Genomic DNA, 21,167 nt, shown 5'->3' with positions numbered 1-21,167 from the left:
TTCACTTTATTTTTTAAACCACTCTCATTTAGATTATTGATAGGTGTTGGTAGAGTGAGGTGGGTGGGTTAGAAAATAAGAAAACTGAACTAATTCCCCTGTTTATACATACAGTAGGTAACACTCAAGAATGGCAGCTTACAAACCCGACGAAGGCCATATGTGATGCCGTGGGTGTGCAGCAATTTAGAGGGCTCCGACTCCCACCTTTGCATGGTTCAGGTTTTGTCCGACGACCATCATTTCAACCCCCTACAGGTGTGTAAGCTGCTATTCTTGAATGATTGCTCTTACACTTTAATACTTGAAATTCTTTGTTCTAGCATTCTGGTAACATGGTATTTGAAATTCTTTTAATACTCTTTTGATGTAGTGCTAACTTAATTATATGTCATTGAGTAAATGTTTCAAGTAGTTCTTAGGTCCTGTTATCCCACCTGTATAAGGTAGTGCACTTGGGGTTATGTTGTAGTGGTATTTCCAATGCATGGTACTGTAAATTGATATACTGTATTTGCATGTTAGCTTGCAATAAAATAAAGAAAAGCAAAGTATGTGGCTGAGCTTGTTGAGGTTTAAGTTGCCATGATCCCTCTTATTTAACTACCTGTGCTCTTGCATGGTATTTATCTTCCTCCCCACCCCCTATGTGTTTTTAGATTCCCAAGAGTAAAACCTCACTCTACCATTAGTTCTGTTCCTTATAGCTTTGCTTTTTTTCATAATCTTAGTATGTAGGCTTGGTTTTAGTGTACAAAATATGCTTAGTGATTAGAATTTGAAAACGATAATTGGCATTCATTTTTATTATTAAGGGCAAGTAAGGCGTAGTGATCTTGTGATATTTGACATTCCTGTACTGTAGTTGCCATTTTTCCCTCAGAGGGTACTTTTTATACTTCATATTTTACCTTTAGTTAGGTTTTTTTGTTATATATGTGAAAGCTAAGTTAGATTCAGTGGCATAGTAGAATACCTGTGTATAAAGATGATAATTTTGTATTTTTATATGATTTTTATCATGATTATAGTAGAATGCTTCAGTTTTGGCTGGTAGTTAATTTCACTGTTACAATTGTTGGTTGCTATATTCTTGTGGAAATTACAATACCTTGTAGAAAACTTTAATTTAGATAAACCTATCCTTATGATTCATGAAAGTAGATGAAAAAGGAAAGAACAGTTAAAATGAAAATAGTGTTACTAATATCCTTTTTCAGACTAGAAATAGAATGCATGCAATGCGGGTTGGAGGTACAATTGGCTTCATCAATTCTGGCACACTTCACTGGAAGCCAAGGAGATGTCTAACAGCCGTAAATTCTAGCAGGTAACACCGTGTATAGCAAAATAGAAACTTAGTAACACTGCCTGTAAAACAGTCACTGAGCTTGTGAACATGTGATCAAAAACATTTTTATTCATTTTACGAATGTGCTGTAAAGCAAATAATATTTTTTTGTATTGCACTTTTTAGTTAATAAAAATGCTTTTGATCACATCTTTACAAGTTCAGCAACTTTGCTTTACAGGCAGCATTTCCAACTGTCTCTTGCTAAACACAACGTTACCTGTTGTAAAGCAGTCAGATGTCTCTTTAGCATCCTGTGAAGTGAAGCCAAGTTATTGAAGCTGACTACTAAGTATACAGTATTCCACATGGGAAAACATTTCTTTTGATGTTTGCCAAATAGTTACCAATTTTTTATAGCTGTATAAGCCATATTAATTGTTCAAATTTCAATCACAACAGGAATAAAGAATTTAGAGAGAGGTTTCATAAAGTTTTTGAGAAACACAACATATGAACTGAAGTTTTATTATAGGGAAGGGAGAGGGGGATAACATCTCTGCCAGTATGGTATACAATGCTATAAGGGTTGTTCTTCAGTGTGTAAATTGCAGAGGACTTTGACAGCCTATGAAAATATTAGAAAATGTACAAAACTAAACATTGTTGACTCGGTTTGGCTTCGTGTTAGAGAGAACAACAACAGTAGTAGACTTTGTAAAGAAGCAATAACAGAAAATGTACCGAATATACCGCTCACTTATAAATCTTGACAAGGCTGGAAAAGTTAATTTTGCCTGAAAAGAAGCAAAAGAAAAGAAAAAGTTAAAGAATTAATGTACCTATGAGGGTTGCTTTGTGAATAGTAAAGGGGTTGAACCCTGTTCTGTGTAACAAATTAAACTCTTGTTACCTTGGAGACACGGGACTGTGAAACAGGTTGATGAGCAAGCAGCAAAAAAGAAAAAGTATAAATTTTCAATTATAGAGATTTTGATAAGATTCCTTCTGAAGTAGTTGAAGATCATACCACAATCAAGACTTGTAGGTAAGCCTAGGGAATCATACATAGAATGTAATAGGTGAAGAGTTGAATACTGTACTACTAATTTCGTGTCCAAGTAAAGGGAAAGAACCGACGTAATAACTTGTACGACGGTGTAGTTAAACTAGTTAAAGATAACTATTGTTATGGCATTGGAAATGTGTCTTATATTACGAACTAGACATGCCAAAATGAATTGTTCAACATTACTTTTTTAAGATGATGTAGGTCTTAGAAACTCTGGCATTTATTTGGTGTAGGGTTGTTGAATGAAACAAAGTTTCAGTGGGCCTTCCATTTCTTTCCACAAAGCTATAATCTATTGTAGTGCTACCCGCTAGTACTCAAACTTATTTATTACAACCAAGCACAATTTGTGTAAATAATAGGATGCACAATTTGTGTAAATAACACAACCAAACAAACAATTTGTGCAAATATACTGTAGAACCAAGCACAATCTGTGTAAATGTTTGAATCATGCACATTTTATTGTTAGACTTGCACAGTTTGCATAAATGTTAGAGCAAAGTACAATTTTTGTAAATATATGAACCAATCACAATTTGTGTAAATATTTAAGCCAATCACAATTTGTGTAGCTCTAAAATCCAAGCACAATGTGTAAGTAGAACCAAGCAAGTTATTGGTAATTGGTAACAATCACCTTGATTGTATTCACCTAAAATGGATTGTTTCACTTGTTATCTTGGAACCTTTGATTTAGTTTTGTCATCTTTTTTCTTAAATAATTGCTATATATAATTGAATATAAGAAATTTATAATAGTCCATAATCCATAAAAATGGGTATCCTTACTATTAAACTCTAGCCAGTACAGTGCTAATTATAGAATACAAATAACCTCCTAGCGTAACTTTAAGATTGAGGATCATAAGAATTGTATTAACACTTTATTTCTCTTCATAAGTAGAATTTTCACTATGTCAGGAAAGTTATAAAACTCAAAATTAATAAGGAAATGTACATTATTATTCTAACATTATGAAATTTAGGGAATATAAGTATTCAGGACTACCTCGAAAACTATTGGATTGGTTGTAAAACAACCCGTAAAATGTTTGGTACGTCTTTAGTAATTCTCGAATGTCATGGACGAATAAGAATTTTCTTTTTAGCACTTAGCTTGGTTGTGAATATGAAAGGAACCACAAATGCAATGAAATTGTTGAAAAGGTCAATTGACTAGACCAGAAGTTGGAAGATGGAAAAATCCAGGGACAGGGAATTTAACATTGAAGAAAGGTTTTTTTCTTTGTGGTAGACAATTTACTGGAAGCAACTGGAGAATCTTGCTTTGATGAGCTAACAAAATATGTAAAGACCTCTGGTAATAAATGTTCAAAGGAAAAGTGATTTGGTACATTGTTAATGTTTACAAGAATTACACTAATGGGAATTGAAAATATTGGAGAATGGTTCAGAAGAAAGGCTAATGAAAATCCTTCGAACATTGATACTAGCTTCTTACCAGACAATCAAAACAAAGAGGCAGTCTTTATAATGAGGCTACTGAACATGTATCCATAATCAAGGAAGAGTCTAAAGTCATTAGACATCCAAAGACTGTAATTGAATGGTTATTTTGAGGTCTTCATTTTTATTGTACTCAGACATGTCCTAGGCTACCTGCCATTGTTTATAAAAAAAATCGTGCTCGCAGCAGGTCTCATTCCTGGTACTATTCAACACCATATTTTTCAACTATAACGGGAAAAGGTGTTTTTTTTACGAAGAATAGTCAAAGGTTGAACATCATTCCTGATAGCAGTTAACTATATAATTTATAAAATGGGATTTAGAAACTAGCGATGATTTAGTATAGTGTTTTTGAATGATATAGTTATATTATAGTGCTTGAGTCCTATAATGTGCCCATCATCATATTAATCTCAACATGATAGGAACTTGTCAGTAGGCTTCCAGTTTTTTGTAAGAAAGAAAAATTTCAAAGTACAGCAGACAGAAAGAAGATTATTGTTAATTCAAAAGGATCTGACATCTCTGCCAAAATTTAAAAATCTTTCCCTTATATACTTACTTGTTTAAAGTGGAAAGCACACTTCAAAAGTAATTAGACTACAGTATGTCAAACATTTTCAAAAGCTACCACATGCAACCTGAATATCTAACATATTAAACCTGAGGTTAGTATACAAATCAAATCACAACCTTTTTTTTTCCTTATTTTAAGTGGTCAAATATAAGACTCATATACACTACAAAGATACTAAGAAGCAGTTCATAATGAGGGGCTCAGAATCCATACGGGTTTTAAAATTCACTTGATAAATATGTATTGATCAAAAGTGAATGACATGTTGCTATTAACTATAAGCGAATGAACATGAAGTGTAATAAAGATATGGGGAAATGAATTTGACTAAAAAGCTCTCAAATGAAAGACGCTTTAGATTTATCTTTGCATTAAGAACCATTGAAATATTTTAAGTGAAATATTTAAACAGCTTTTGTTCAAAATAATCTGGGCCAACACAAATGTAAAGGTTTACATTACATGTTTTAGACTGGCATCTCCAAATCATCTCTGGTTGGTGCCTTATTGTTGAGTGAAACAAGTCAGTTCTCTTAATTCCTAAATGCTTCTGATTTTACGAGAGAGTGAGAAGTGTTAAATCCTCCTCAATGAATGGTTACAGTATATTAGTAAAATATAATAATTAAAAACAGTTGAATAAAAAGACACTTGCAACTAATCACTAATGAGAGGTTTGTGCAGTTCAATTTGATGAGCATATGCATATACCTGAATGATTATGAAATTTAGGTAAAAGGATCATTATATAAGAAACCTTTTATTAACAACAACCATTGTTAATTTAGATGTTATTTTGGCATACTGTATCTTTTTTCTAATGATCCTATGCAATTGAGAATTTTTAATCAAACTTTTAGTTTATACAAATGTTTAAAGCATGCTATACTGACCTCATCTCCCCTAAGTTATCTTGGTACGTAACCAACTGCTAAATTGCTGATTATCTAAACAATTGCAATCACAAAGGCTGGACTTTTCAGTATGCTATCCAAAGCTTGTTTTGTGAAAACCATAGTTAGCTCTAATCAGATTAAAATATTTTGCTATTCCCATCCATATACCAAGGCACTTTCCCCAAATTTGGGGGGTAGCCGACATCAACGAGAAACAAAAAAAAAGGGGGGGGGACCTCTATTCTCTACGTTCTACTCTCTACTCTACTCATTTTGCTATTGGTACTTTAAAATACTATAGCGGCAAGTCCAAGAAGTTAATAAGAGTAAAAAAAAAAAAAAAAACTCCTACATCATGAATCTGTTATGGTGGCCTTATTTGTTTAAATTACCATACAGTATTAACTATTAGATTTTATCATTTAGTAAATTCTCATGTCACGTTTCATCCCTCGGAACAAGCATTTTGTTCACAATTGATTTAGGAGGAAAGTAGTCAAGAAAATTGTTTCCCAACTAAGTAAGAGCCTGACCTATAAGCATGGTGTATAAGGTGGTGGTATAAAAATACTGTTGAACACAGCATAGAAGATTTATCTAACCTTATCAAAACAACAGATCATTTTGTAGGAAACCTCCATGCTTTGTAGAGGTACCATTCAAACTGGTGTGAGAGAACCTATTAATAACCCTTTAGCGTCAGTGGTATTTTGCTGCCTGTTATTTTGACTTGCTGTAGTACTGTTTGCATTGTGTCATTTAAATAGCATCTATTTTTTTTTTAAATGCACAGATGGTTACTGGTGAATGTTGTATATTGATTTTTGCATGGAGCCCATCAAGGTAAGATCCTTAACTACTATTGTTGATTAAATTTAGCTATATTTTTTTAAGGAAGTGATGGTTTGAACTTTCAATAATAGTGCTGCTGGGAATTAGTGAATGGTTAGTGTTTGTAATTTTATTAATGGATAACAAAAAGGTAAGTCTTAATTTTTGTTGCTCCCAATATGATTGATGACAGCTTTCAATTACAAGTTAAGTTTCATTTATGGTTAGAAAGCTAATAGTATCCAAATATGTGGCTTATAATCTATTCAAAATGTGGTTTCATTGGTGCGCAATTTTAGGATGAGAGGGTACAAAATTTGTGAAAACTAGATCATAAATGCATTGCAATGCTGTGGAGTGAAATTTAGATTAAAATAAAAAACCTGCAATACCCAAAGGTGAGTACTGCTGCCAGTGCCCTAAAGACATTACTCACCTATGGGGCATTAGTGTTCCTTTGGCTCCTAACTGCACTTGCTTTATATCCTATATCCTTCAACTTTACCTCTGTCCTCACTTCCATCTGTTTAACCTCTTCACATTTACCTTAGTGTAACTCTTGGATTTTACCATAGGTGTACTATGAAGCTGAATAGCGCTGGGCTATTCAACCCAAATTCCTAATTCCTATCCAAAGAAACTTGCATTGATGCAAAGAAAGATAAAGATGACCAAGGCTAGCACTGAATGGATCACTATGGAAAATATACCAAAAACAAGTAATTTATGTGCAGAATCATTTCAACAAGTCATACAAAAATACTCTACAAAGAATGAAAGGAAGACTACTGGAGGTAAAATTAGCATAAGAGTAGGCACAAAGTGGTGAGATTTAGAATGACAGGACAACAATGTTGATACTATGAAGTTGTGCAATGCAATGACAAGAAGAGGGTAGTTCACAGGACTAAGGACATGAAATTGGAGGGTTCAGTTCAGATTTTTTGTGGATGTGACTGAAGAACGTGTCGTGATTCATTGTTTGTAGTGAATAAGCTTGGTTATGTAGGTACTTCGACATTCATTGGATGGCTCAGAAGCCAATTAGGTTTAGGGTTCCATTCAAGCTCCTTCCTCACCGTAGATATCTTGCTTTCCTCTGTAAAAATCAAGTAATTCATCAAAGGGTAATTTGCACAGTGTAGTGTTGCTAGTAGATTCTCCCAATATTCATTTTGGAATTAACCACGGTACCATTGAGACATAAGTAATATTTTATTTCTTAGTTTTGTCACAAAGCTATGCTACATTCAACTGTACTTGCCTAAAGTTTAAATATAAAACTAAATTAACAATTAAATAAACTAAATTAACAATTAACAATTGCCTCGATAGCTATATTGCAAGTACAGTACAAAGGTAGCTAGGGTAGGTGTAAGAGACTTCAATATCAAACATGCCCTATGACAGGGCTTTAGTTCAATGTATTAAGATAGTATGGGACAAGTACTATGGAAAAATTCATTGCTTTTTAGTTATACTCAAATATTCCGTATTTGAATTTAAAGAATTATATATGGTAAGTGTTATCTAGTTCTTAATGTTTCTGTTCTTAATTCATTTAGAAAGAAACTATATGAATTCTATTCTGGATCTTTTGGAAGTCCTCTGATTAGTTTTCATAACTAATAAAACAAGCTATTTGCCAAGGGATTAATCTAAATGATTTTTCGAGCTATTATGCTAAGTTTTAGTGGCATATACAAAACAGTTGATTTGAGGCATAATCAAAAAGTTGATAAATAATTCACTCTTCATAACTTAAAAAAAACTTTTCCTCCCCTTGTAGGGAGGAATCAGTCCCCCCCACTTGAGACTGACTAATCAACTATAACATTGCCAAATAATGCTGATGAAAGTGGAGATATTGAAAATGTTGTTTATAATTGAATATAAAGGCAGTGCCACACTTTTTTTAATCCTTCATTATTGCAATACTTACTGTAGTATCTGATTTGGATATTTGCTCGTCTGATTTTTTTTTTTACACTAAGGAAATGGTTGTCTTTTAACTACTGATAAAGAGATTTTATTTTAGAAAAAGGAAAAAGTACCAATGGTGAGCCTTGTGACCAATAGCTAGTGAGAGAAACATGATTCCTTCAACCATAGGCTTAAAGCTTTGGAGGATATTCATTCAATTATAGCTTGGAGCCTTGCAAATCATACCTATACTGGCACTGCATACATTCCACATTGCATTATCTGGAATAAGGGGACCATCTTATTGGCAGTACAGTGTTATGAATGCTCTCACACGTTTGAGTTTTAGGTTATAGTGCCAATGTCCTGCAATCTTATCCACTTATTTATTACCACTTTTATATATATATATATATATATATATATATATATATATATATATATATATAGATATATATATGTATATAATAAATATATATATATATATATATATATATATATATATATATAAAATTCATTTATTTTTTTTAGTCATTTTGTTTTATATTTTTGATTTATAGGTTACCTTGGTACTAACAACATTGTTAGATTGACAAGTAATAATGAAAAATAGTGAAACAAGACATTAGATATTGGGTTGGGACAAGGTCTCTTCATGGCTGTTAGGACAACACTAGCACCGCAAAATATGTGGCACTTTGAGTTCTGTAGAACTTTTAGCCAAGATATTTTTGAAATATTCAGTTCATGTAAATGAATCATCCACTCCCGGATGCTTGCAACCAACCCTGCCCTTGGTGGTTTGTTAGCTCCTACAATGACCTTGTACTAAATTTTCTTTTAAAGAACACAAGCTCAGATTGCCAAGATCCATTTAGTTGCCATAAGACTACAGTACAGGAAGGTTTCTAAATTTTTAGAAATTAATGCAATCTAAGAGATGAGGCCATTGTTTAAATAATTCCAAGTTCTGCATATGTCTGCTACATCATCAATTTGACTAAGTTCCCCTTGTTAAGTAGACTGTTGATAATGCAAAGCTTAGAGCAACCCATTCGGGAATCGGGAGTAATACGTGTGCTGCTCCGACAACGTGGGAATTTAGACTAATTTTGACAATACTGTTCTGACATCAATTAGCTAATCGAAGATCTTGTCACTTTCCAATGCTTTAACAAACTTAGAAATGGTCCTTTATTTAGAGCAATGTTCTCTGGAATCACTCCATTTGTTATTTCATACTTTAAATAGAAAATGATTAATACCAATTTGCTCAAGCTGTGTTATCTATTTCTTCAGTTTTTCCCTGTAATGAGATTATTGGAAACAAACAGGTTGACAAGAAGTTATGAACTGCTGCATTATCTGAAATAGTAAGCACGAAGAAACCATTGTATATTAATTGTACATTTAAAAGAATCAGCTCAAGAGAGAACATTCCTCAAGTCTAGTCCATTATGAAAACATCAATGTGCTAAGAAAAGTCCACTCTTGGTAGTCTTCATTTAGTTGTGGAAAACGATGAAAGAAGAAAACTAACAGAAGTTTTTTGCCTTTGAATTTTGACGGGTTGTCATTACAAACAAGAAAGATTATGCGAGATACATACATACATACATATACCAAGGCACTTCCCCCAATTTTGGTGATAATGCTGGGTTTCCAAGTCGGAAAAGTAAACATTGATAATAGAAGAAAGTTAATACACATTGAAAGTAAACATGCCTCCTTTCCCCTTACCAAGCTGTAGGTTTTGGATGTAGATAAGAGTTTTAATCAACTAATAGTACTGTAACTAAAATTTGTATATGGATTGTAATATCTTTGCTAGATTTGTGACCTAACCTTCAAACTACTAAGTAGTAGTGAATGACATAAGATTTTGGAAGGTTACCAGATATAGATTTTTCCATTTGGTCCAATAGGTACATAATGTTTATTTGCTCTATTTAGGGGAGATTTTGCCTATTGGGTATTTTCTTCCCATTTGTTTAATTTAATTTCTTGTCGGAAACTATGCTAGAAAAAATAATGCAGCCCAATTTTGGTTCACAGATTCATTATGGATCATAGAAAAAATGGTTGGGAAATAATTAGCTTATAACATGGGAATTACTAAGCTAGGAAAATCAAAACATCTTGTGAAAAAAGGATGAAGCTTTATGATGTAATTGTTGAGTTGCAAGATGACTGAGCTTCCACTAGATGGGCATTGGAATTGCAAGAAGATGGAATAAACATAGTAAGGATGTGTTGTTGCTGTATCATATCTAGAATATTTGGCTTAACATGAGATTGGCATGATTAATTCCATCAACAAATTATCATTTTTTATTAATATTCAACAGTTGAAGGAGGACCACCCTGATAACATTTTCATTTATCATCTATCTTTTCATCCCTTCAAGAGATATTTATTACACAAATAAGGTGTTTGAATAGCTATCTTCATTTGTTGAGGTATGAAAATGTATGGAAGACATGGGTCAATTATAACCTAGGATATGTTCAATGTTGATGTGAGCAAAGTTAGTCTATTATTATATTTGTGAAGGAAGCAACAAGGGAATGTTAGAAGGAAGACATTTAGTGTCTTTATGCAGATGATGAATTGTAAGTGTAGTAAAGGGTTAAAATATTGTTCAATGAGAAGATAATTTAGAAGGGATAGATGGTTAAAATAAAGTGGACAGTTTTAGGGTAGAGAAGTAGACCTTGTGGTAGGCAAAGCAAGTGCAAAATATTTGCATTACTTTACAGTGTGCACATGAAGAGCCCAACTTCAAAATATCTATTTCAGTTGTGGAGTGGAAGTAGAGGAGTTGGTGAAAAAATTTCAATAAGTTTGATGTCGGCTACCCCCCAAAATTGGGGAAAATGCCTTGGTATATGGATGAAATAAGTAGGGAAGCCAAAGGAAAGGCCAAGAATAGATAAAAGTCATAGCTATGATGGAATTTTCATAAAAGGCTCTAGATATAGTAATGCTGTGGTTTATTTTTTATGGAAATTCTGATGTTCCAGTTGATTTCTTCATTTATCCTTTGCATGCAGTTGATATTTTTTATGTTAGTTTCTTGTCTGATCTTTATTTATTTTCTACTTTGATAAGTTTTTGTATCTAAAGGCTAGACCTTGCAACTTTGTTGGATAATGGACATAGTTCAGATCCCACAAACCCTACAAGTATTCTATCCTATGTACAGTTCAGATATGGTCATTTCTTTTTTTGAAAAATTGAAAAAAAATTATGATTGAAGTCATACTGTTAGGAAGAAAATTTATATAAGTTTTTAATCTTGTTTATGCCTATTATTTTTATTTTTCTTTATTTCCAGGTTCATATTGAGTCTTCCAGCAGCAGCAGCAGTTCAACATTAACTGGGATATACTCGCGTCATAAAACCACGTATGGTTCTCATTTGCTCTGGTAGGAAATGAACTTTTGTGGAAAGCCTGTTCGCTTTGGCTTTTCATGAAGTAACGTCAGTATTTCCTTCTTGCGAATATTGTTTTATTGCGTTTCTAATGCCAAATATATTCAAAGAAAGCCATCCTGAAAAAGAGATACCATATAGTGTTTGATGAGTTAGTCTGGGTAACTGCATTAATAGGTAGCAACAGTTAATGCAGCAGCTTTTATAGTGATTAGGGATGTAATCCTTCACCCAACGTCTTGCTAAAGAAACTTCGTAATTATTTTAATATAGCGTTCATGAAGAGTTTGAATTCTATTTAAGGGAGGATCTTTGATATATCAGAATGTATTGTATCCTCAGTACTATTTGATATTTGATGTAAATTTGAACTAAGACTTGAGTTTTGTTCTCTCTGGTTTCATTACTGGAAGTGCAATTTTTCTTTGTGTTTTGGTATTTTGAGTACAGAATTGTATTTTAAATAGTTTGTCATCTAATAGAATAGTAAATGGGGTGCATAGATGTAATGTATAATACATAAGTTACTGTTATTGGAATGTAGCTTAATTATACATGTCTCGTACCAATTTTTTGTGCACATATCTTAGTTATCTTGTTATATATATTTTGTGTCATTAGTTAAGTCTTTGTTAAAGATGGTTTTGTCTTGTGTGCTCATATTAGCGTGTTCCAACATTTCACTTGGTATTGAAATACCGTACGAAGTGAATCTTAAATGTTCGAAATCATTAATACAGTACTGTATACATTATTTATACAGTTACTGTATAAAGAAAAAAAATTATACATCTCGCAAGATTCATAGATTAGGACTAATAAACTCGAAAATATTATATGAAAAAAAAAAAACCATCTAGCAATAAGGAATTGATGTACAATCAATATCGTATTGTACTATAGTATGTATTATTCCGAATACGGCGTTGGGTATGGTGTTTATAAGATTCCTAATTGATTGGATAGTTCAAGGCAATGCTGATTTAACTAGTTTTAACTGTTGGTAGCATGCATATGTCCCGGATATATAAAATAGCCAGATCTTTCCAAATTCGGTGTTTCCTGGGCACAACAGTATGTGAGGAAATATAGTGAGGATATTCTCATATTACAATTCAACTACAGTAGAACTTAAAAAATCAGATTATATAAATCGTAAAGAATGCGTCGATGAGCAGCTGTGCTTCTTAACTGTTGAAGTGCAGGCATGGTGAATGTGTATTTCCTCTCCACTGTTATATTTCGTTTACCTTTACCCTGGGAACTCTTGCTTTACGTTCTGATTTCATCTCATAGAAACGAGAGTCGCTAGGAATCTTGAAATTGGAAGGGTTGTTGTGTTTAGTAATTGCCAGAGTTTACAGGATTTTGCACTATTCTGTAAATTGGATGGCAACTGGGCACAAAACACTCAAAACTTTCTCCTTACTGTTGCTTTTGTTTAGTTTTTGTCACTCTTCTCTTCAAAAATTTGGAATTGGGTTTTGGTCATATGTCATGGAACAGACACTAAGCTTGTAAGACATGAGAGCCTACATTTTGCTCTCTTATCCTACACCTAGCATTAGTTTTCTGTTTATTTTCTTTCTAATGCTTTATTCATTGTTTCACCCATTTTATTTTCACTGTTTCTGCGTTGGTTGTATTACATTTCTTCTTTTGATGAACACGTGTTTACAAAGAAGCAAAGTCAGCATACTGAAATTTTTGAAGTTCTTTATCATTCCATTAAAAAAACTCCGAATTTGGGTGAATACAATACGTTATACGTGTGCGTCTTCAATTGCAGTTTCGTCTTCACTTCATTCACGTATATTGCCGTTCTTTTTCTCTTCTTGTTTGCCTAGAGGCACCATAGTTTAAGAATTGAGTTATATGGTACTGTATTAGGTGTATATATGATACATGATGTTTGGATAGTTGTTTTACCTTTGTTCGTGTAACTTCAGATCCCTTGTAGAAATGAAAAAGAATATTTAAATCAAGAGTTCCCTTTTTTTCACGAAAAATACCTATAGTTGTTCGTATACCGTATCCTGTAAATCTCTCTGTGTACTGTATTGTGATTGACTGTGCAGCATATACAGTATGAAATAATACAAAAAAAGGCTTCTTGAGTAGAGGATGTTGCGCTACATTTATCGTGTATAAAATTGTCAGACATGATCTCTTCAGGAATTGACTGATCAAGCTCTTAAGATATGTTTTATCTAATTTCCTTTTACCATTTTATCAAATGTATTAGCATGATCCTTTAGTAAAAATTCTTAGTGGCATTAATTCTAAATTATTGCATGTTTTCTTTGTGAAAATAATTTTCTTGCGATTATTTTAGGATTATCTTCTTGTATCCCTTGAATAATGTTTTGCGGTTGAATAGCGTCATTTATTTTTTTACAGTATTGATTTTAATAAACTAGACTTATTTTGGCTATGTTAAGCCACTGGTTGGCTAAAAAGTTAATTTATTTGAAAAGCATATTTCCTAAAGTCTTGTTAAAGAAGTAACATGGCTTAAAAGCCCAGGGGGTTGCCTTAACTTTGTTAACATCATGAGGCCTAGTGTTTTTTTTTTTTTTTTTCTTAGCGAGGCTTGCCTTTGTCACATCAGAAGTTACATTATAATGAAATATTTACAGACATGATAATTGAACTGAACCACAAATGATTTACGAGCATGCAAAGATTATTTTCTAGATGTGAGGATTTTATTTAGTCTACTTAAATTTTTATCCCCTCCAATGTCAGAGAGATTGTGTATGAAAACGAAGTGTTTCATATGTAAGAAAATAAGATTCTTCAGACATCAACTTAGTTGTCTATATCATCAGGCAATATTAAAAAGTTGACTCGCAATATCTTGTAATGCTCCTAAAAGCATCAAAGTGTTGGCATTATTGAAATGTTTTTTGTAGTTCTCTATTGTCTCAAAATTTTTATTTAGAATTTCCAATAGCTCTTTCCTGGTCAATGAAAAAAGCACTACACAGAAGTTCATGTTAATTTTCCTCACTACTAAACTTATGTAGTACTGTACTGGTTCCTTATTATCAGGCTAGTGTTGAAAGAAATATGGTCATTATTGCACCAAAGGCTTTACCAAGCTGTAGTTCTAGTTCAGAAATGTTATTACCACAGGATTTTATGGTATTTGTGCTACAATCTTTTCTCTGATAACATTTTGCATTTATTGTTTATGAAAGAGACCCAGTTTCTTCTAAATAATCCAATAAATTTTCTGAGTAATTGTAAAATTCTTGCAAACAGTCTTCACATCTAAAATTCATTAACCTCTCACTATGTAGAATGTTTTTCCTTTATCCTTTATTTTATAGATTCCTTGGTTAATTTGTTTAAAATCTGGAACCGTTCATTTACTGTATAAATATTTGTCGTTTTTCTTTCATTGTTATGCAGGTTTTCTCTCTAATGATAAATTATGGTTCAAAAATGAAAATGTTTGATCTATTTCCATTCTACCAAAACTAATTCAAGACAGATGTTCCATATTCACACAATTGCATACCTTGTGTTTTACATAATCATAAATTTTTGGATTGAAGATTGAAAAAGGCCTTCTGGAGCAGTATCCAATTTAATGGTTTATGCTACATACCAAACCATGTTTTACAGGTTAGATGCCATAAAAAAATATTTAGCTCTGATTTTGAAACAATACCTACCTGCTTGAATTTGTTTCTTTAATGATTTTTACATACTTTACTTTTATGTGGTTTGCTCTATTTCCTTTCATATTTTTGCATTTTCCCAATATCTTGAATTCTAAATGCATTACTGACAGTTTGCGTATACAAAGGAAAGATATAGTATGAAACCATCCTCAAAAATGTTAGTACAATGTGATTTGATCATTGGCATACAGTTTTTCTTGCAACTAAGTTCTTATTACCTGAAGTTGACATGTGTAAAAGATTAGTACCTTAGCCAAATTTTCCTGTTTATTTGAGGTTCAAATCAAGATTGTTAATCTAAAATTTATTTATAAAGTCCTTTGCATGCAAAGTTTTGAGGATGTCAATTGTTCCTTACTGTAGGAAGTGAATGACTAGTTATATATATTTATAATTTTTTTTTTGTTGACTTGCTGGGAAATTAGCAAATGCTTATTATGGGTAGTCTCTAGCAGAATATAATTGTGTGATTACAAAAAGATCATTATCATTAAAGAAAGCATAGCCATTTACCTCTTGGTATTTGCTCTAATTGTAAAGTGTATTTGAGTTTTCATAATTTTTTATTGTTGCAGTTTGCAACACATATTCACTTGCGTAACAAAGGTTAGAATGTGGGTTATACAGTATTTTTTAACATCCCCTACAAGATTTTCATTCTTTTTGCAAGTGATAATAAATGGGCAACATGAATTTGCCACCTGGATTAGTAAGGTTACGATTTCATCAATGTTAATATGACAAGTTTGATGTTATTTGTATTGTTCGTAACTATATAAACCAGATTGTTTTACTAGATTTATCAGCATGAACAGGTAATAACGGGGGTTTGTAATCATGTTGGAACAAAAATTTTATAGCCTGAAGGCTTTTTTGATATAGTATGGCAATATGAATTATGTTCTGATATCAAAGTGATTTAGTCGGGGAAGTTTTGCGGTCATTTTTTTTTTTTTTATACAACATATGCTCCACTCTTTGTATGGTGTTCTATAATTTTCCTGTGAAAATGTATATAAAATTGTTTATATACTTTATAGAATGAATACCTAAATTTCAAAAACTAAATTTCTTGTAGCTTCATAATTCATTAACATCGATATTAGTGTACATTCCATTACGACTACAGTATCATGAGAGCAGGTGTTATCACAGAAAAATGCAAAATTTCATACACTAGCAAATAACTTTTACATGGACTTTCCCAACCCTAATTTTGGTAGTTCAGGTATTGCATGTTATTTGAAGGTTTGTATGCTATTTAATGAGGATGTTTAAATCTGATTTTAGTATTTTACTGCATTATGATTAGTATGTAGTTGAAATATACAATTACTGTTAAAATTTTAGTCTAAAGCACTTCATATTTTTATGAAACCTCATCAATCGATACTTATTGCCGGTCTTACTTTTTCTTCTTAGAATCTAGTTTTACATCTTCACAGTTTTCCTTTAGAGATCATATTTAGAGAGTACTATGCATGGTTAATATGAATTTTTAGTATCTTTGATGATGGCTTTCTAAAAGACACTTGACAAAATATGCTGCATTGAATGATCTATTAACTGCAGAGAGAGAATTACATGAAAAGAGATTCCGAAGCCTTTTATATAGGAAATGAGCTTGAGTCGAAGCTCTCGTGTTTTATCGTCACAGACAAATTCTATTGGATACTTTTGAACTATATTGCGAATGATAGGTTATGCACTACCCAGTAAACTCATACCATAGGGTTTATAACACTTTAAAGTCTAGGATGTCCTTTTGATACATCAGATGACATGGCCATAAGGCTACCAAAATTTGTTTTATATGACTCTTAACACCAAAGCATTATTTTCTGTTTATAGTGGAATGTCAGAGCAGAAATGTCTTTCATCTTGAAAGAAATAGTTTCACACAGCATCCACCTTTGTGCTTTGTCTCTTGCCTGGTTTAGTGATACAGCATCTTAAAAATTGATTTTGCGCATTTTACGACTGGAATTTTTCTTTTACCCTGATGTCTGTCCTGGGTCCATTTTATTGAAATGTTTCTCTTTATAGCCAATGGAAAACCAGTTTATCATTTATCATTTTCAAATTTATTATGACTACTTTACTGAATTTCTAGTACTGGTAGATGATTTTGTTTCAAGTGTTACAAATATATACTGTATTTATATTTCAAACTTGACATATCATGCCTATATCTCGTATGATTTTTCAGCCTGATGCAATAGGTGCAATCTTATAAATTGACTCATTCTTTAATCTTGGTTTTGTTATTACTGTACCATATAATGAATTTTGGAGTAGATTTTTTAATGGAGTCTAAATTATCTAAAGGAAATCCTTTATTCAACATTATGTATACTGTACTAGCCTTTTTCCTTTTACTTAAGCGGATTTTAATGTCGATATTAGTTAAAATATTTTTTTTACTTCTGCTCTATTATACCATGGAGTACTGTGGTGCTCTATGGCTGCATTGACTTGCAAATCGAATATTTTTTCTTTTTTGCAAAGTTTACGGATGTCTACTTTTAATTGAAAGGGCTGATCAGGATTTATATTTTTCTATAAACATCGAACACAGTACAGTGAAGAATTTAGTAAACTTGCCCAAATATGCTATTTATTCTTATTTTGTAAGCCTAAAGTGAAGGCATGGTGATTAGCAACTATGAATTTGAAATGATCCTGTATTTTTTGTATAAAGGCTTGATTTTGTGGCTATAATTTTTTTCATTTTTACATGGCACATTTTTTTTGGCCATTTTCAACTACAGTATTCAAAAACTGTATGTGTAAAGAGAAGAGTCTGGAGATCTGTATCATTTTTCTGGAGTTTCTACTTTGAGAAAAGTTGTTCTTGTACAGTAATAGTATACCACTTTACTGTTGGGTTTCCTTAAAGTTCAATGAGGATTGCCTTAAGTTAGATTTTGTAAGATTACTCTACTGTACAATTTGAGCTAATAATGGATTGACAAAACTTCAAAATAATATTAAAATTGGCATCTTGAAAAGAATGCAAATTATGTTGATCATTTAAAGGACAAAACTTTCCAGTTTACATACCTTTCCCATACAATCATGTTTATTGGTTTGTTACTTTTTTTAGACCATTTAATTTTTTAAAATTTAATGAAATCTATTTTTATATTGTATTCCTGGTATTCATATAATTTTTCATAGCTAATAAAACTTCTTGTTTGTCTTAAATAGCAAGTGCTATTATTACTTTGTTCTGTCAAGACTAGTCTAAAAGATTAAATGTAGGGAAAATCACAACCTTGTTAGTTTTTTTCATGTAATATTGATTTAATAATCATTGTTATCAGTGACTATTGTGTATGCATAGTTTATGTAAAGTATTTTCTTATTTACTTGGGTATGGGTGAGTTTCATGAAGATTGTAAAAGAGACCAGAGGGTATCTAAAATGCCTCTCTCTCTCTCTCTCATACCAGTGTTAGCATAATAGCATGGTTTTTTTTTTTTTTTTTGCGTTACACTTCAAAAAAATGTTGACATTCAGAGTCAAGGGTTGTATATGGATGTGAAAATTGTGATATCAGGACTCTAGATTCTTCTCATTATGCTACAGAGAAAAAAAAAATGAGATTTTTCTCTTATCTGTAAACCTTAGCTGTTCTTTGGTGTACTTACCTAAATTCTAATTATCTTTGATGTCATTTTTCGTTGAATCGCAGTATTTTTTCTATTACCGTAGATAATGTGAAATGTAAATAATCATTTAAGCCAAAGAGAAAACTACCAATAATTTCCTTTTCCATTATACCTTGCACGTAAACTTCAGCCTTATTAACATTTTGTCGGACAATTCCTAGTTTACTTTTGTTAATTTTTTTTTTGAGAATAGGCATTTAACTGTTTTGATTTTGCTTATGTTTAATGCATTTTTCATTTTGGAATAGTGCTGAATATGAAATGCATCCTGTTTGTACGCTCTACATCATTTTCTTGATGGCACTTTTATCAGTGCGTGCATATATTTCTTTTTATAGGACAGCCGGTACACTAGCTTATAGTGTATTTACCTTTTTTTCCATCCTCCATCGGGGTACTCGCACACTAAAAATTTTGTTTAGGGACATGTTAACAGATTGGCATCCTCTTTCCAACACCCAGTGTTTTTTTCCTTTCTCTTGTACTGATTTCGTTGGTAGTGTAGTACTGTATTTCAACCTGTTTTCATAGAATTTGAATTTTTATGGATGTGTTCTCATTTATCAGTTTAACTTTGACTACATCATATCTATGTCTATAAATTGAATATTGATAAAGTTCGAAGAAACTTAGATTATTTTTAGACTTGTTTTGCTTGGGTATTATGTGAGGGTATTATGTGAAAATTATAATGATTCATATTTGTAATTTAGAGGGCTGTCCAATAGCAAATATGTTCAAGGATTTTTTTCATTTTTGTATCTTAAAATGTCATGAACTTCGTTTGAATATAGCGGTTGAGCCAGTATTATGAGTTTTGAGAATAAAGGGCAAGAGGGCAAGCCATTAAACTTTGAGTTTGAGTTTTGAGGTCAAGCAAGTAACTTAAGGAAGTAAGCTATATACTGCAGGTTAGGAAATCACAGTTGTGAATATTAGGATTTGGGTTTCAAGATGATGTTATTGATAGGCATAATTGTCAAGTTGTAAGATGTAGGACTATGCTGGTCGATAAATCACGTTAGGGCATTAGACATGGAGTGAAGTTTTGCATATTTAAGTCCTCAGGTCATAAAGTGTAAGGATTTAACAGATTGAATGAAGTGGTTTGTGTAGGTAGTATCAATTTCTCTAGACTGCTTCCCTGCATGACACTTATTGCTGACATAAATATGAAGATAGTCGGTCATGTGATATATGTGAACACAGTCCAGTGTATTGCTTTCATTACCAAGTGTCCGTCCACATAAAATTTTTTCCCAAGGCCCTCCTCAATCTGGATTTGATCTTTTAATTTGTTTATTTTAATATTTGGCAAGCGAGTCAGGATAATGAATGCCTTTCTCTTCCATTCTCATTGATGATTTAGTATTGCAGTATCAGTAACCTACTTTACGTTTATGAACATTGTAAAAGTGACAAATTGATATCGCCTGAAGATGTCCCTAGTTGTAGTCATAGTCCAAGAGCTAAATTAGTTACATTTCGTGTGTGCCACATTCGTTTAAATGTATGGAATGCTTTTAAAATTAGTAACTGCACTAGCAGTTCTTTTACTAATTTTAAAGCATTTAACTGCACCACAGCACTGATGAAATGTTCCTGATATAGCTTCTGGTCTGTGATCCCTCTAATTAATGTTAATTTATTTTTGAAATATTGTTCTGAAAATTTTAGTAAAGTTACTTATGCTTTTGGCAGTCAATGGTATGAGAGTGCAATGCAGGTTTTATTGACTGAATTTAAGAGGTTCTATTGTACTACTTTCAAAAGTCTATAAATTAAGAGCAGCTTTTACGTAAAAGTCATTTGACCATGGAAAAATGATGCCAGTAAAGTATCATGGACCAATTCTTCAATTGTCTTGAAGCCTTTAGGTGTGTGCCTTGAATTTTATAATATAATGACATTCCAGTTAATGCTCGACGCGTCACAGGATTATCTTTGTACTTTGGTGTATTCAAATAAAACGACATGAGAACAGTTAATATACTCTTGATTAACCTTGCATGTGAACATCATAACTTTACATGTGAACATTACAATTATTTATTGCACTATAGTATAGGACCTATTACAGGTAAGATGGCATAAAAGACTTCAACACCAAACTGATGGTAAGTTACACAAATTATTTTTTATGGTGACAAAGTAGTGTAGCAATGATTATATTTCTAGATATAGGTATTTTGAAACTCGACTAGTCAACATACAGAACAGATTTTACAGATACACCTATTAAGTTACTTTTTACAGGTTTATTGTAATCTCAAGTTATCTACACTTCACTAACTGAACTCA

General features: G+C 32.1%; 1 protein-coding gene across 1 annotated transcript in view; it reads left to right on the top strand.

Moving 5' to 3' along the window:
- Positions 1-20,854, top strand: part of LOC137632978 (uncharacterized) — a 129,323-nt gene extending 108,469 nt beyond the window's left edge. Inside the window, exons 11-12 of the mRNA XM_068365123.1 lie at positions 115-258; positions 11,402-20,854. Coding sequence (XP_068221224.1) covers positions 115-258; positions 11,402-11,412 — 155 coding nt within the window. The 3' untranslated portion in view covers positions 11,413-20,854. The remainder of the gene's footprint in view (positions 1-114; positions 259-11,401) is intronic.
- Positions 20,855-21,167: the final 313 nt, after the last annotated feature.

This window comes from Palaemon carinicauda, chromosome 42 (genome assembly GCF_036898095.1).
Source record: "Palaemon carinicauda isolate YSFRI2023 chromosome 42, ASM3689809v2, whole genome shotgun sequence".
Lineage (NCBI taxonomy): Eukaryota > Metazoa > Arthropoda > Malacostraca > Decapoda > Palaemonidae > Palaemon > Palaemon carinicauda.
This window is presented reverse-complemented; position numbering and strand designations above follow the sequence as displayed.